The 14,955-nt window shown below is 51.9% G+C and overlaps 4 protein-coding genes across 4 annotated transcripts; 2 read left to right on the top strand and 2 right to left on the bottom strand.

Moving 5' to 3' along the window:
• Positions 1 to 5,601: 5,601 nt before the first annotated feature.
• Positions 5,602 to 7,590, bottom strand: CC1G_00600 (hypothetical protein; the record flags this gene model as incomplete). Its single annotated transcript, XM_001829369.1, has 1 exon — positions 5,602 to 7,590. The coding sequence occupies one exon, from the start codon at positions 7,588 to 7,590 to the stop codon at positions 5,602 to 5,604; it is 1,989 nt and encodes a 662-aa protein (XP_001829421.1).
• Positions 7,591 to 8,454: 864 nt separating this feature from the next.
• CC1G_00599 (hypothetical protein) lies at positions 8,455 to 9,198 on the bottom strand (the record flags this gene model as incomplete). The annotated part of the gene is made up of 1 exon (XM_001829368.2): positions 8,455 to 9,198. The coding sequence occupies one exon, from the start codon at positions 9,196 to 9,198 to the stop codon at positions 8,455 to 8,457; it is 744 nt and encodes a 247-aa protein (XP_001829420.2).
• A 377-nt stretch (positions 9,199 to 9,575) lies between these two features.
• CC1G_00598 (taurine catabolism dioxygenase TauD) lies at positions 9,576 to 11,055 on the top strand (the record flags this gene model as incomplete). The annotated part of the gene is made up of 6 exons (XM_001829367.2): positions 9,576 to 9,725; positions 9,780 to 10,186; positions 10,209 to 10,494; positions 10,542 to 10,736; positions 10,796 to 10,815; positions 10,848 to 11,055. 6 exons carry the CDS (start codon positions 9,576 to 9,578, stop codon positions 11,053 to 11,055), a joined length of 1,266 nt encoding a protein of 421 aa, XP_001829419.2.
• Positions 11,056 to 11,974: 919 nt separating this feature from the next.
• On the top strand, positions 11,975 to 14,769 carry CC1G_00597 (peroxisomal copper amine oxidase; the record flags this gene model as incomplete). The annotated part of the gene is made up of 11 exons (XM_001829366.2): positions 11,975 to 12,103; positions 12,155 to 12,343; positions 12,395 to 12,414; positions 12,469 to 12,772; positions 12,825 to 12,894; positions 12,931 to 13,225; positions 13,280 to 13,426; positions 13,477 to 13,552; positions 13,605 to 13,782; positions 13,838 to 14,528; positions 14,592 to 14,769. The coding sequence occupies 11 exons, from the start codon at positions 11,975 to 11,977 to the stop codon at positions 14,767 to 14,769; spliced, it is 2,277 nt and encodes a 758-aa protein (XP_001829418.2).
• Between the last annotated feature and the right edge of the window lie 186 nt (positions 14,770 to 14,955).

Genomic DNA, 14,955 nt, shown 5'->3' with positions numbered 1-14,955 from the left:
CCAGGTTCCCCCAGCAGTCACTAGTGACGTCGGGGTGTGCTCAGGGCTCAATCACACGGACCCAGGTGACTGCGACCCATCTCGTTCATGTACCCCGCAGTCACCAGGCACAGGTGCCTAATGATTCGAACCCATGCGCTGTCACTAGCGACCGCTGGGGTAACCTGGAGCTTCCCAGCAGTCGGTGGTGACGTCTTGGAGGACGTTGGGATGCATTACACGTACCCTGGTGATCCTCTACAGTTACCTCTGACTCCCGCACCAAATACAACTCCCCTGCGAAGTCACTAATAACATCCAAGAGTACTAGCTTACTGTACCTGGTGACTGCGTCCCAGTGGACCCATGTACCTTGCAGTCATTGGCCATGGATTTTCCTACAGTAGGCAGTCACCGGACACTGGCTGCACGAAGTCCCCTGTGGGATGTCAGTCTGTAGTAACTGCAGATGGTCTTTCATACCACATCGCAGTTACCAACAACAGGTACCCAAAGCTTTTCCGATCATGCAGTGGCCAGTAACCGACACAAGCCGACCAAGGCGCGTGGCAATCACTGACAGCAGGTGACCATTCATTATCACCCAACAGCAGTCACTGGAGACCGCGAAAGAGTGGGTCTCAATTTGCCTTAACGTGCCTAGAGACTGCTGACCATTTTCCTACCTCGACTCGCAGTGGCTACACACCGGCGCCTAATATCTTCGAACGGTCACTATCAACATAAATACATGTCATAAATTGGGTAACAGTACTTTCTTTGTCTAACGTTAGTAGTGGTCGTGAATAGATAAATATTTAAATGTGGTATAGTGACAGAGATGTGTGACCTTTGATGAATGTGTGACCTGTCAGGGTCGCGCGTCAGGACCTGCCAGGGTAGCCTGGTATGGCGGAGCCTTCAACGGTTGCCCCCCGTTGGCTGGAACCATTGATTGCAAAACTTGCAGTACGAGGTATGACGGGGTGCGTCTCGGCGGTGCTGCCCGAGGGCGGTTTCGTTCTTGAAGCATCGCTTACAATCTGTACAGATTGTGGGGTAGTCGGCTCGGTGCTGACTGAGTGCTTGCCTGGTACGGAAGCGGCTAGGGCAGACATCACAAGTGAAGGGATACCGCATAGTCCTCGTGAGTCAAGGCTGTTGCGGTGCAGGCTAGAATGAACCAGACAGAGTCAGGGTCAGATAGTGGTAGAAGTCTATTATGTGTACCTAGAATGAACCAGACAGAGTCCTACACGGTGTCAGCTAGGTACAAGGAGGAAAGGCTAAGATACTCACAGGGTCAGATAGTGGTAGAAGTCTGACCCTGTGGTGAGCGCGTCTATCGAGTAATTAATGTGTGTACGTAGTCATGTGATCGTGAATGTATGGGTCCGAACGATATTCTACAACACACCCCCATCGGAGGAGCCCATGCAAGAGAAAGGAAGAAAGGAAAGAAATGATCAAAGAGGAGAGGGTACAAGACCGAGAGATTTACGATGATTAACAAACAAAGTGGCACGAAGGGGTTTAGTGAAAATGTCAGCGACGTTGATGTTGGTGGCAGCCCAATTGGCCGAGAAGGTGCCGTCGCTGAAGTATTGTTTGGCGAAGAGTTCCCGAATGTGAATATGCTTGGACTTGGAAGTAATGGCCGGTGAATTGACTTGGTGGAGTGTGGATTTGTTGTCGCAGATAAGAGGAAAAGGTTGAGGAACGGGGAAGTTATTGATGATGAGGAAGAGTCGCATCCAGAGGCCTTCGCGCATGGCATGAACAATGGCGTAGAATTCAGACTCTGTAGAGGATAGCGCAATGCAACGTTGCTTGCAGGCGCTCCAAGCTACCAGTCCGCCTAGATAGAAAAAGGCGAAGCCGGAGATACTGACTCTAGTCTCCTTGTCAGACGCCCAATCAGCATCCGAGAAACCCGTGGCAGAGCGAATGAAGTTGTTGACGGAAGCATTGATGTTATTCAGAGGGTCAAACATGAGAACGAGATGAATGGTTGCGAAGAGATATCGGAGAACGTGCTTGGCGGCGGCAAGGTGTTTCATCTGAGGGTTCGCGTTGTGACGACCAAGGCACATGGCGACGTAGGCGAGATCAGGGCGAGTGCAAGTGGCGAGCCAGGTGATGGAACCAACAAGGGATTGATAGCTCCGTGTGAGGTTCTCTGGAGTAATCCATGGAAAGGGAGGTTTGTCGGTATCGGGGAGGTCGCACAGAGGACCATCCATAGGGGTGGTAACACCACGGCAGCCATCCATCTTCCAATCGTCAAGGAGAGTTTGAATGGTAGAGGATTGAGACAGCCAAATCCGTCGGTTCTGCCTGTCGCGAATAATCCGAACACCAAGGAACATTGAGACCGGACCGAAGTCAACGACATCAATTCCGTGGGCTTTGAGTTGAGCAATGAACCATGCGTAGAGTTCGGGTGAGTTGGTGGATGCGAGGCCGTCATCGACGTGGATGGGAACAAGAAGAATGAGAGGGGAGCCGTCAGTAGGCATCGGAATGGAAGGATCAGGAGGAGTGTGCCAAACCCCAATGAAGAAGGCATGATCCAATTCACATCGCTTGAGGCCGATTTTGACGAGAACTCCCATGAAATGGCAGTACCAAGCAAAGGCAGCCTGCTTGAGGCCGTAAAGGACGACAAGCAGACGAAGAACAGCCTCTTTGTCTTCCAAAGGAAAACCAGGGATCTGTTTGATGTAAACCTCTTCCTCGAGCTTGGAGTGCAGGAAGGCGGTCTTGATATCGAATGAGAAGAGTTCGTAGTCGTTTTTGGCGGTAAGCGCAAGGATGATGCAGACGACCTGAAGTCGTACGACGGGGGCGAAGGTTTCGTCATAGTCTCCCGGACGCTGCAGGTACCCTTTCACCACGAGCCGAGCCTTCTCAGCGCCACGCTTGATGGAACCATCGGGGTTGTACTTGAATGCGAATACCCAGCGGACTTCGATGGCGGTTTTACCATTCGGAAGTTTCTTCACGACGACCCAGGCCGGACGATCCTTCAAGCCATTGAACTCCCTACACATGGCAGCAAGCCATATGGGCCAGTCGGGACGCATCATAGCCTGGCGAAGTGTGTCGGGAGGCTTTGACAGGTCAAATGCAGCAAGGGAGACAGAAGTGTCGAAGGCGTCTTCGTCAAGGAGGAGGGCATCACAGTAGAATCCACAGGCCGACATCATGGCGAGTGGGGTGAATCTGATGGTGGGCTGCATGAATAGGCGATGGATCCCAACCGTGGCGAGGTATGAGGATATGCTGGGTAGGACGTCGAATCGACTGGATTGGTGGAGTTCGACAGGTCCCTCGCTCATGATACTTAGCCCTAGTGAGGCGAGAACGTGTTGAGGGGAGTATGGTCGATCGGAGATGAGATTGGCACCCGGGAGTCCAGCAATGCGCGCCGAGCGTCGAACTTGACGGACAGTATCGATGGAATCGGCGATGTCATCCATAGTTGACAGTTCTGTCAGGCGTGGGCGTCGGGAGCCCAAACGACCCATGTTACCCTCATCGAAAACGACATCAGCTGAAAAGAATATCTTCCCGGTAGGTGTCATTACGCGGTAAGACTTCCGGCCATCTTCGTAACCAAGGAAGACACAATCCTTGATACGTCGGTTGTCGCCCTTTCTACGAAGCTCGGGTGGGATGATTGGGAAACAACGACACCCCCATACACGGAGATGTGATAAGTCAGGCTTGGTCCCATATAGAGCCTCGTAAGGTGTTGTGTTCGGGGGCAAGGCCTTGGTAGGCTGACGATTGATGAGGTAAACTGCAGTGAGGATCGCGTAACCCCAGAACATAGGAGGGAGGCCGGAATCGGCGAGGAGGGTGGCGGAGACATCTTGGACACGGCGGATGTGCCGTTCAGCTCGACCGTTCTGCGCATGGGCATAGGGAGCAGCAACTTGGATCTCGATCCCCTTCGAGCGCAGGTGGAGTCCAAGTTTTCCAGCCACAAGTTCCTTCGCGTTGTCAGACCTGGTGCGAGCGATTCGTTTGCCGGTGATATTTTCGAGACGAGCTTCGACGTGGATGTAGGCTGTAAAAGCGTCATCACGAGATTTGAGTAGAGATGCCCATCCGAAATGTGTAGCGTCGTCGAGGAAGATGATAAAGTAACGTTCGCCGGCTTGGGTTTGTGTGGGCCAAGGACCAGAGATGTCCATGTGAAGTAAATCACCAGGCATAAGGAAGCGTTCAACACTCGGTCGGTAAGGTGCTTGTGCGAATCGTGCTACCACACACGACACACAGTGGCACTTGGTGATGGAACCAACCAACTTCACCCCTCGAACACATTGTCCCGAAACCAGAAGACGCGTGGTTTCATGGCCAGGATGGCCAGTGCGACGATGCCAAAGTTCAATGTCCAGCTTGGGAGGAGTAAACATTGAAGGCAAATCGTCCTCAGGGATTAGTGTGAGTAGGGCCTCTGAAGGGCAGGGGTCTGGTGGGACAAAAGACCCGGTGAAGGCAGTGAGGTAACCATGGCGCGGGAGGAAGAAGAAACGGGTGGGACGCTGACCAGGCGTATGTTCCCAGCACAGAGTCTTCTTGTCTCCTAAGAGGATCCGGATTCCACTGACGTCGGTAAGGCGACCCGAGGAGAGTAGATTCAACGGACAGTCGGGCGCATATAGACAGTCCGGTAGGGAGATGGTGAAGGAAGAACCATCACGTAGAGGGACTGTGATCTTGGCTAAGCCCACACCGAGAGCGCGAAGAGGAGAAGCACCAGCGGTGCCGATGGTTTGGTTGACCGCGGTAAATGTGTGGAAGTATGCGCGTTCGGTGATGATGTGTTGAGAGCAGCCAGAGTCGAGGAGAGTAGCGCGCGTCCGAGAGGGAGGGTTAGAAGTAAGAGCCAATGATGGAGGTGATTTGGATGGGCCAGGAGAAGGACCATGGTCAACAAGGTCGTAGCTGGATGTATGGATCTCACGGTGTCCAACGTAAGCGACAACGACAGTGTTATTCTGTTCGTCGGAAAGGTGGATGCTGTCCAGCAATTCCGCTAACATAGCTACATCGGTGGGTGGTACGTCGTTTGAAGTGTTGTCCTTCTCCAACTCCTCTGCGGCCTCAATCACCTGCTCATCCTCCTCCGTCAACTCACCTGTCGTGAACAGCAAGTACGAGCCCCTATTTTTCCTTATCTTATCTTATCGCTTTCATCGCTCTTATCACCTTCTCTTTATTCTCATTTTTGCCCTTATTCTCGACACGGACACTTTCTCCCATGGAACACTGCCTCGTTATGCCCTTCGCCCTACATCTTATTGTTCTCTCCATTCTTGCACTGCCTCGTCACTCCGTTATTGTTTTCTTCGTTCTTCGCGCAGCTTTCGCGCAGCCTTGTGACTCTCCTTATTGTTCTTTTGTATCTCACCATCCGTTCGTCATCTTGACTCATCGCGGCTATGTAGACTGTAGAATAGGTATATAAGCTAGGTAGATCCCTCTGTATTTCCTCAGCTTGACCTCTTCGTCAATACACCGTTTCAGCATTCATCAGCATCAGTCGCTCATCGCTCTTATCTCGCTCCGCGCTCTTATCCGCTCCGCACATCTGGTCTTAGGTTTGGTTTAGTGTCCGCTCTTCGCGACATCACCCCCATCTGCTGCCAGGTATCCCTTCGCCGACTGTTGCTTGCCGGAAAGATCACCCCCAGGTTCTGGACAATTCGCCTTCGTATGACCAGGCTTCTGGCAGTTGTAGCATATGACGGCGGCCTGTCGGGTCTTAGCATTGGCGAGGTTCGAGACAGGAGTGGGTCGGTTGGAAGAGGGGTTGGTGGCAGGGCGAGGCTGGTTCAGAACAGTGGCCCGTTGGGCTGAGCGAACACCCCCAGAAACGCGAGAGGCATATTGTTCTGCTACGTGTCCCTCGTAAGCAGACAAAATGTCCTTCTTCCATCGCAGGAATTCGGCCCAGTCGTTGTGGCCGACAATCCAACCCTTGACCGTCTTCATACGCCAGTTGTCGGTAAGGTAGCGAAGAGAGTCGGGAAGACGGCGCATCATGTTACTGATAGCGATGTGAGGGGTGAGGCCGTCAAAGGAGGAACGCCTAACCTCGTCGATCAACTTCTCGTAGTTCCGAACGTAGGTGGCCACATTGGAACCACACTCCATCGCTTCAGCTCGTAGCCAAAGAGCACGTCCTTGGTTGTAGTCGATGGTGCCATACTCAGACCGAAGGATGCTGTATACGTCGCGAGATGTGAGCTGTCTGATGTTGCGGCGCAAGATTTCGTGGTCGAGGGTGGACCTGACTTGAGAGGTGAGGGGGCCAAGGAGGTAGTACTTGACGTAGCTATCGATCAACCACCAGACGCCGTTGAAGTCGTGGTCGTCGGTCGTCATGTGTTCGCGTGGTTTGTCGATAGGGTAGACTGGCATGGACCAGGGTGGGGTGGTGTCGAGTACTTCGTCATCCTCCAAAATCCAACCAAGCAGATTCTGACCCATCAGAATGTGCTTTATCCCCCCAATCCAATCCAACCACTGCGCCTTTTTCTCCAAAGAAGTTATGTGTGAGAAGGAAACGAAAGAACCTTTACGAATCATCGAAAAAGCAACACGAAAAATGTTGAAATCCTTCGCCGTCGTATCACGAGCGAGTTCGAGAAGGGAATTCTTGTAAGAAAATGGCTGTTGCCAGCGAGAAATTGAATGATGAGGACGAGGTCCTTTCGGCGATCCACCAGTTCGATGAGGAACTCGTGTCCTACCAGTATAGGTGTTGCCCTGATACTCGGTATGAACGGTTTGAATGACCGGCTCTGAGGCAGAGGTCGGCATTCGGTAACCGTGATACTGTTGCGGAACCGGCTGGTGTAATTGAACCCCAGCAAGGTTCGCCTGTTGAGCAGAATGGGACGAGCCCATTGACTGCTGAGCCTGTTGGACAACGGGAGCAGGCTCCTGTTGACCTGTCGGCTGTGCAACAGGTTGTTGCAACAGCGCCATCGCTTCCGGCGGAGCACGTTGGATAACATCTTGTGGGATGTATCCTAACATGTTCCCAAGGAGCTGGCACGCCTCCAGGTACTGCTGTACTTCAGCCGAATGGCCGCTCGTGAGAGCGACATTCTGCTGAGCGGGAGTCCCACTGCCAGTAGGAGTTCCTCGGACAGTAGTGTTCCGGTCCTGTTGTTGTGGCGAAGCCTGAGAATTTAAAGGAACAGAAATTGCTGAAGGAATTGAAGGAATCTGCTGGTTCGCCGAAAGAGAAGCCTGATATTCGTCAAAAGACTGGTTAAAGCGAGGTACATAGGAAAAAAGAGGCGCGCCGGGTATGGATGGAGTTGGGTAGACTTGGAGTTGGGGTTGGCCCCTGCCAGATCCAGAACCAGAGCCGAAACCAGATGGCAGATATGGTAGGGAACGAGAAGATTGAACGGTCGGTTGCTGTATCGGTTGTTGGGCGTTCCCGCTGTTGACAGTTGGATGACCAGGCACAGACGTCGTGGCGGGGTTAGCGGCATCATTGTTGGCAGAAGCCTGATGCTCGTGAACGCCTTGGGCGTTTTGATTGGGATTACCTCCCAGATCACCGGGAGGCTCAGACATGGTCGTTTTGGGGATAAAGGCTCAGGGCGAGAACGAAGATCGATAAGGCGGGTAAGATTTTGGCCGGTTTAGAGCAAACCGGGGCTCATAACCTGTTGCGGTGCAGGCTAGAATGAACCAGACAGAGTCAGGGTCAGATAGTGGTAGAAGTCTATTATGTGTACCTAGAATGAACCAGACAGAGTCCTACACGGTGTCAGCTAGGTACAAGGAGGAAAGGCTAAGATACTCACAGGGTCAGATAGTGGTAGAAGTCTGACCCTGTGGTGAGCGCGTCTATCGAGTAATTAATGTGTGTACGTAGTCATGTGATCGTGAATGTATGGGTCCGAACGATATTCTACAACAAAGGCAAAGTGAAAACCGATGGCGAACTGTCCTCGAGATGTGTAAGAACAGGAAAGAGGGGGTCAAGTCAAGAGAGAAGATATGCATGAACGGCTAGACCATGAATCGAATAGGCGCGCTAAATCAAATGTGCGATCCCATGGTGGCGCGGCTACCAATTATCCGCATAGAAAACTAGGAATAGCAAATTCACAAATCCCTTGACGATGGCCGGGCCATTGTTCGATGCGTGCCTGTTGGCAATTCCTGCTGAGTCGGCCAGGCTAGGAGGTCCTAAGGGACGACTCGGGGGTTGGCGTCCAAGTTTTTGGCCTGTGCTGACCTTGCAACTCACACACACACACACACACATACACTTATACAGTTGCTGAATGACATCTTCCTGGGGCCTTCATTGTAACATGATTACACAGTTTCTATATAGACGCGGGTTCCCACTGCCCGAACCGAGAGTCCTATGTGCAGAGACATGGATTAGATGGTCAATGATGATGAAAAGATTTGACATACCACACCTCAATGATACTGCTGGAAGAGAGCCAGAATGTCCCAGATGCTCTCGCCGACTCTAGCTCTCTCCTCTTCATTGGCACACTTCCCTCCTTCCACATGAGCTGCAACGCCACTGAACAGAAGGAAACGTTTGTCACAAAGGGGACAACGATAGAAGTGAGTGTCGTCATCTGCAACGATGTAGCCACGACCGCCAACGCTCCTCGTAAAGCAATCCATATGATCTCGACTGATTTCTGAGCAGCCTCCGGAATCGTAGTGCCCGAGAAGAGCAGGGAGGGAAATGAATCGTCGCTGGCAGCGAGGGGCCACACATTCGATAGTTCGCTCTTGATGGAGGCCGGATGCGAGGTGATGTTTGAGATTATCCGGAGACGAGAAATGGCGCTTGCACTCAAGGCAAAACGAGTGCCTGTCCGGCGTGTCGGCATAGTGTCGGTGAAGCCAGTCGACGTGTCTGAAATCTATCTGGCATGTATGGCAGCGCTCGTGATACTCGAGCATGTGCGTTCCGTACCACTCCCGCTCGGCGAAGTCTCGCTTGCAAAAAACGCAGTAGTAGTGGAAGGAAGAGTTTTCCAGGTGCTGCTGAAGAGCCGCTTGGTTGACGAAGCTACGACCACAGCGATCGCAATAGTATGCGTGCTGGTTGGAATCGTGGTTGTTAAGGTCCCATCCGCACGAGAAGGAGGCGCCGCATTTCCTGCAGTCGTAGCATTCGTCCGAGCTGTCGCTGTCGTAATACATAGTGAACGAAGACGAAGAGGGCCTAACGGAAATGGGAGCAAGGTAGATTATTTATAGTTTCGAGGTTCGCATTCATAGGAGCCGATCCCAATCTCTGAATAGCGACACGGTGTGAGTTGACAGTGGTTGGAGGTCCATTTCGATACTGCAACTGACCATGTCGGGAGAACGATTGGCAGCCGCTAGCGCAGAACCACGTCTAATGACTAGATCGTTAGCCAGTTATGGGAAGAGAATTGATACTTCATACCCGCTCCGTAGTCCGAGGTTTCATCTATTCTCGTCACAGAAGTCCTCGAGCTAATCAGCACCTGGCATCATCTTGGGTGGACAGTATATAGTCCAAGAGCAGCGTGCGTTGTCCAAGAAGCCCCGTCATGGCGATATCCTTGACCCCTATCCAGTTCCCTCCCACATTTGAGGCACCAGAGTGTCCAGAACTAGGACGGGAAGTACATGGAATTCACCCAAGGGACGTCTGTGGCGACCCAGAGGCGTTCGCAGCACTGGAGAAAGCGTTGTATCAGGTTTGATTCGATTTAAGTGCGTCGAAGTGGGGACAAGGCTGAGCGCTGCAGCAGCACGATCTTCTTCTATTTCGCAATGTCGATCTTGGTCCCAAAGAGCAATATCGCCTAGTGAAGGTAGGTGGAATGCCCCTGTTTGCTTCCATCGCTGATCCTGACACCACAGGGCTTTTTGATGCATCCGCAGAAACGTATGGACATGGAGGGAAGATCGAGAGATCCTCAATCCTGTCGTACCTGAAGAAGATTCCTCGGGTTCCTCAGGTACAGGTCATCGGTCATGGAGTAGTAGATGGACACGAAGGGCTCGAAAGGATAGAGCTAAAGCACGCCCATGACTCCATGTTCCACAAAACCACAATACCGAAGGAAGAGGAAGAGCGTTGTGGGGCAACAAGGTTCCTGAGGTGGCATATGGATGCTGCGCTCTTCAAATTCGACCCTCCTAAAGTGACAGCCTTGTACGCCATCCGAGTTCCCGAGGGACCTAGGTCAGGTAGTCCGATATGGCAACGGAACGGGGGACGATCTAACAGTACCCTTGGGAACAACCGCTTTTGTATCGGGAAAAACAATGTTCGAGACCTTGCCCCCCGAATGGCCAAGTTTTGCGGCTCGAGCCAAAGCAACATACGCCCCCCGCCCGTTTGAATGGATATGGAATGCGAAGACCCTGAGCACTGGCTTAGGGTTGGTGACCGAAGGGAAGGAGGTGGGATTGGAGGACTTGAGTGACTGGGAAGAGGCGAAAGTAAAGGTTTATCCGTTCGTAGGTGACTCGTTTGTCGCCCATCGCCCATCATTGACTCCCAGCAGTTGTGGAAAAACCCTGTCACCGCGAAATTACACCTGCAGGTGCACCCAATGGCGGTTCGAGAGATTATCGTGGAGGCTATTCCGTACGACCAACGCAGCGAGAGAGATGTTTATCCTGATGGTGGCCATATCACTGATTTGAATGAAATTCGAGAAGTCCTGTACAAAATGCAGCGGCCTGGAATCGCGCCAAAGGTGAGCTAAACACGAGCCGAGAGCCAGAGGGCTGTGACTCACTTTCTCTCCCCTAAAAGTTTGTATACCCACATCCATGGTAAGTTTTGCCCTTCCTGATCCACGGAATAGCGCTCAGCTTCCAGCGGGCGCCAGGAAGAGCAAAGACCTCGTCTTGTTCCATAATCGTGGCCTGATGCACTCAGTCGTTGGCCACTTTGCTGAAGGCCAAGTTCGACTATTCCATCAATGCAATTTAGCCTCTTTGGACCAACCCGAAGGACCGAGTCCCCAGGACATCGAATTGTTGCAGGTCGCGGTGAGGAGGGTGGTCGTTTGAAGGACAAGGTGCAAACAAGGATTCATCATCATCATCAGACTCCGCCAGGACCGAAGGGAGCCAAACATTGAAACAAGTTCTTTGGTTTTTCCTCAACCACAATGTACACTCCCTCATCTTCGATATGCTCAATCTGAGGGTCATAGACCTTTCGAAAGGTTCGCATATCTGTCCCAATTTCGAAATCCTCACGTCTTTTTGGAGAGAACCATTAATGTCCAGTGGGAACCGTGACGGAACTTCGAGGGCAAGTGTGTGTTGACGACAACCGGCGACTAGACTATCTCTTGGATATCCTGGTGCATCGAGCAACATGATCAACGGCTTTCTCCCCAGTTAGAACCAGAGTCCTTTGTTCTGTCAGTCCAATAATGTCAGCCGATGTCGGTGAGCCCCAGCAAACCTACGGGTTCAAGCCCAATCTCGCCTAGTTCCGCCCTTCGCTTCTATCAGCGCCACTCCGACTGTCACTCAGAATGTTCCTGGACACTTCTCAACGTTATTCTGGGGTATCTAGTCCCAGGAGATTGGTTGTCAGCCGGCTCTTCGCCTAGCTGGACGCGAAAATTCGGGCAACATTTGTTCCTTTGGCCGTTTGGAGCCCTTCACCTTCGTCTGAAAGCCAGTCACCCTCACCAGATGGTGTTCATGTCACCCCAGAGACCCGCAGGATCCCCAAAAACCCTGAAATGCGAAAGTTGGGACGCTGTTGGCCTTGGCGCTTGAATGCCCCTGTTCAATGTATGTTCTCACGGGTCGCGCCTATATATCTGTCAGGTGACGGCTTCTCGATTGAAACACATCCCCACTGTACTCCAGAGGACACCGTTTATTCCTACAAGTGAGTCAAGTAGATGCCCTCGTCGACCTGCCATTCTAAACCCATTCCCAGAGAGTTATTACCAACGTCTGACCTACCATGGCGCACGATTCCATTCCCGCCAGTTCAAACGTCCCTGCAACTGCTACAACAAAGCAATCCACCACGAATGTGAATAACAAGTTTTCGCCTTCGACGCACCCTCTCGACCCACTCACTCCCGCCGAGGTGCGTCATTCCTTCTTTACTCGCCTGCAAATACCTGATGCCTATAAATAGACCAACGCGATCACTCTCAGCATTCGCCAATACATCACGAAGGAAACTGAAATTAAAGCGCTCAAGTTTGTCATATGCTCGTTACTTCCCCCACCAAAGCGGGATGTGCTTGCATACCTCGGCATCCCGACCACCCCAGGTGGCCAGCCAGAAGTTCCAAAGCCAATCGTTAGAAGGGCCGAGGTCGAGGTACGCGCCGCGTTCCTGTTATCATTCAACTCATTAATCACTCTCGCTTAGCTTGTAGACGTGATCAATGGGTATGTATGTCATTGCCTGTGCTACTCATCTTCCACTGATATCCCGCATTTTAGTGGTGCCTACAACGTCACCGTTGCCCTGGTCGGTGAGGAATGGAAGGTCCAGAAGTTCGTTCCTTTGGACAAGAAGTTCCACCCTATGGTCACTGTTGATGAACTGGAAGAATGTGAGACTGTCGTCCAGCAAGACGAGACAATCCAGGCTCTTGCGAAGGAGGTCGGGATTGAGCCTCATCAGATTTTCTGCGATGCTTGGGCAATCGGTTATGACGAGCGGTTCCCTCATAGCCAGAGGATTGGACAGGCCATTTGCTTTGCACGACTTTCTCCCCACGAGAATCTATACGCTCACCCGTTGGTACGTGTCTTCCACCTCACCTGTGTTCCGGTATACTTAAGAGGGACAACAGGATTTCGTCCCTGTTGTAGACTCGAATCTGAAGAAGGTGATTCACATCGGTGAGCTCTTTCAATGCTACTGTAAGCCGAAGCCTTGTACTAACCTGTCTCGCTTAGACTTCCCTCCAAGCTACAAGAAGACGGAGAATGGCTATGAACTTTCAGCTCCGACTACTGCACCTCCAGCTCTTGACGACGACCCTCTTAAGGCTGCAAACCGAGAGCGAATCCCACCTCCAATGAGGTCCTTCGACTTCTTGCCAGATCTGATGGCCAAGTCTGAAGAGGGTTTCGAGCTTCGCAAGGACCTCAAACCTCTTCACATTGTTCAGCCTGAAGGGGTGAGCTTCAAGATGAATGGCCATGTTCTCGAATGGCAAAACTGGAAGATGCATATTGGTATGGATTTTAAGTTCATAAACTGGTTGCTTTCGTCGCTGACGCCTGCGCTGTGAATAGCCTTTAGCCATCGCGAGGGGATCGCTTTGTCCACGATCACATACAATGACCATGGCGAAGTCCGACCGATCTTCTATCGCCTGTCGTTGGCGGAGATGGTCGTACCTTACGGGGTCCCGGAGCATCCTCATCCTCGCAAGTTTGCCTTTGACACGTAACTTTTTCCATTCGCATTCCTTGTCCAAAGGCTTACCCGCGTGTTAGTGGGGAGTATGGTATGGGTACCATGGCCAAAGAACTGTCTTTGGGTTGCGATTGCCTTGGTCAGATACACTATCTGGTATGCGCTCCGTTCCTTGTTCCCTCCCCCTTCCATTCTAATGTCGTTCCAGCCCGGAAACTATGTCACCCATAACGGCAGTGCTTGTATCATCGAGAACGCCATCTGCATTCACGAAGAAGACGCCGGTGTTCTCTGGACGCACCACGACTACAGGGCAGGTGGTCGAGGCCATACCGTTCGACGACGAAGGCTAGTCGTGAGTATGGTCTGCACCTTGGCCAACTACGGTTCGTCACACGTCCTTTCCATCCCACTACAGCTTCTGACCACCTTCCCTCGCAGAGTACATCTGGAACTTCCTCTTCTACCAAGATGGTAGCATCGAGTTCGAAGTCCGCCTGACCGGGATCTTGCTAGTCGCCCCGTTGAAGGATGGCGAGCCTACTCCGTTTGGGACGACAGTTGCACCCAATGTCAACGGCTTTTACCACCAACATGCTTTCTCCATCCGCGTCGACCCTATGATAGACGGGCTTAACAACTCTGTTGTGGAAAGCGACGTCCTGCCGCTTGAGGCTCCCACCGGATCCGACGCCAACTTCGCTGGTAACGGGTTCCACGTCAAGGATACCATTCTCGAGCATGAAGCTGGACGACAATACGACCTCAGCAAAGAACGCCGATGGAAGATTGTGAACCCTTCGAGGAAGCACTATGCGTCAGGTAAAGATGTCGGTTATACGATCAGTCTGAAGGGTGCAGCTATGCCCGTGATGGCCAAACCGGACAGCTGGACGATTCGACGCGCCCCATTCTTGAGGAATACGTTGTGGGTTTGTAGGGACGTGGAGGGGGAAGATTGCGGAAGTCAGAGGATGTGGCCCGCGGGTCAATACGTTCCTCAGTCGCGGGAAGAACCCAATGATTCGATTGGCAAGTGGGTTTTGGGTCAGCAGAAGATCGTCGATGAAGATATCCTCGTTTATCTTACCGTTGGGACGACTCACATTCCTAGACCTGAGGATTGGCCTGTGTAAGTTCCTTTGTCCTCTTTTCTTCTGGCTTAGTCCCGAACTGACCGAATTTGGATGGATAGAATGCCCGTCGAACATTTCAGCGTCACTTTCAAACCAAATTCCTTCTTCAAGGTTAATCCGAGTATGGACGTTCCTGGAGCGAAAGATACGATGAGCGTCGCAGCCTTCAAGGGATCTACTGAGAATGGAGATGCTTGTTGCCAACCTTCCAATAATAGTACTTGTTGTGTCGCCTAAGATAGAATACCCGTTTTGCCACAAGCCTCTTCCATGCATGTATTCTAGAGCTTTCTTCAATTCGACTCTCCCCAAGTTTTCCGACAACAAGGAATGGCATTATCAGGGACGGTTGGCAAAATGCATCCGCATGCGTATCTTTTAAAGCGAGGGACAACTTGCCACAAAGAAGACAATGAACGTAGG

Source organism: Coprinopsis cinerea, assembly GCF_000182895.1.
Source record: "Coprinopsis cinerea okayama7#130 chromosome 1 map unlocalized cont3.1, whole genome shotgun sequence".
Classification (NCBI taxonomy): domain Eukaryota; kingdom Fungi; phylum Basidiomycota; class Agaricomycetes; order Agaricales; family Psathyrellaceae; genus Coprinopsis; species Coprinopsis cinerea.
Note: the sequence above shows the minus strand (reverse complement) of the source record. Positions and strands in the feature narration are given on the sequence as shown.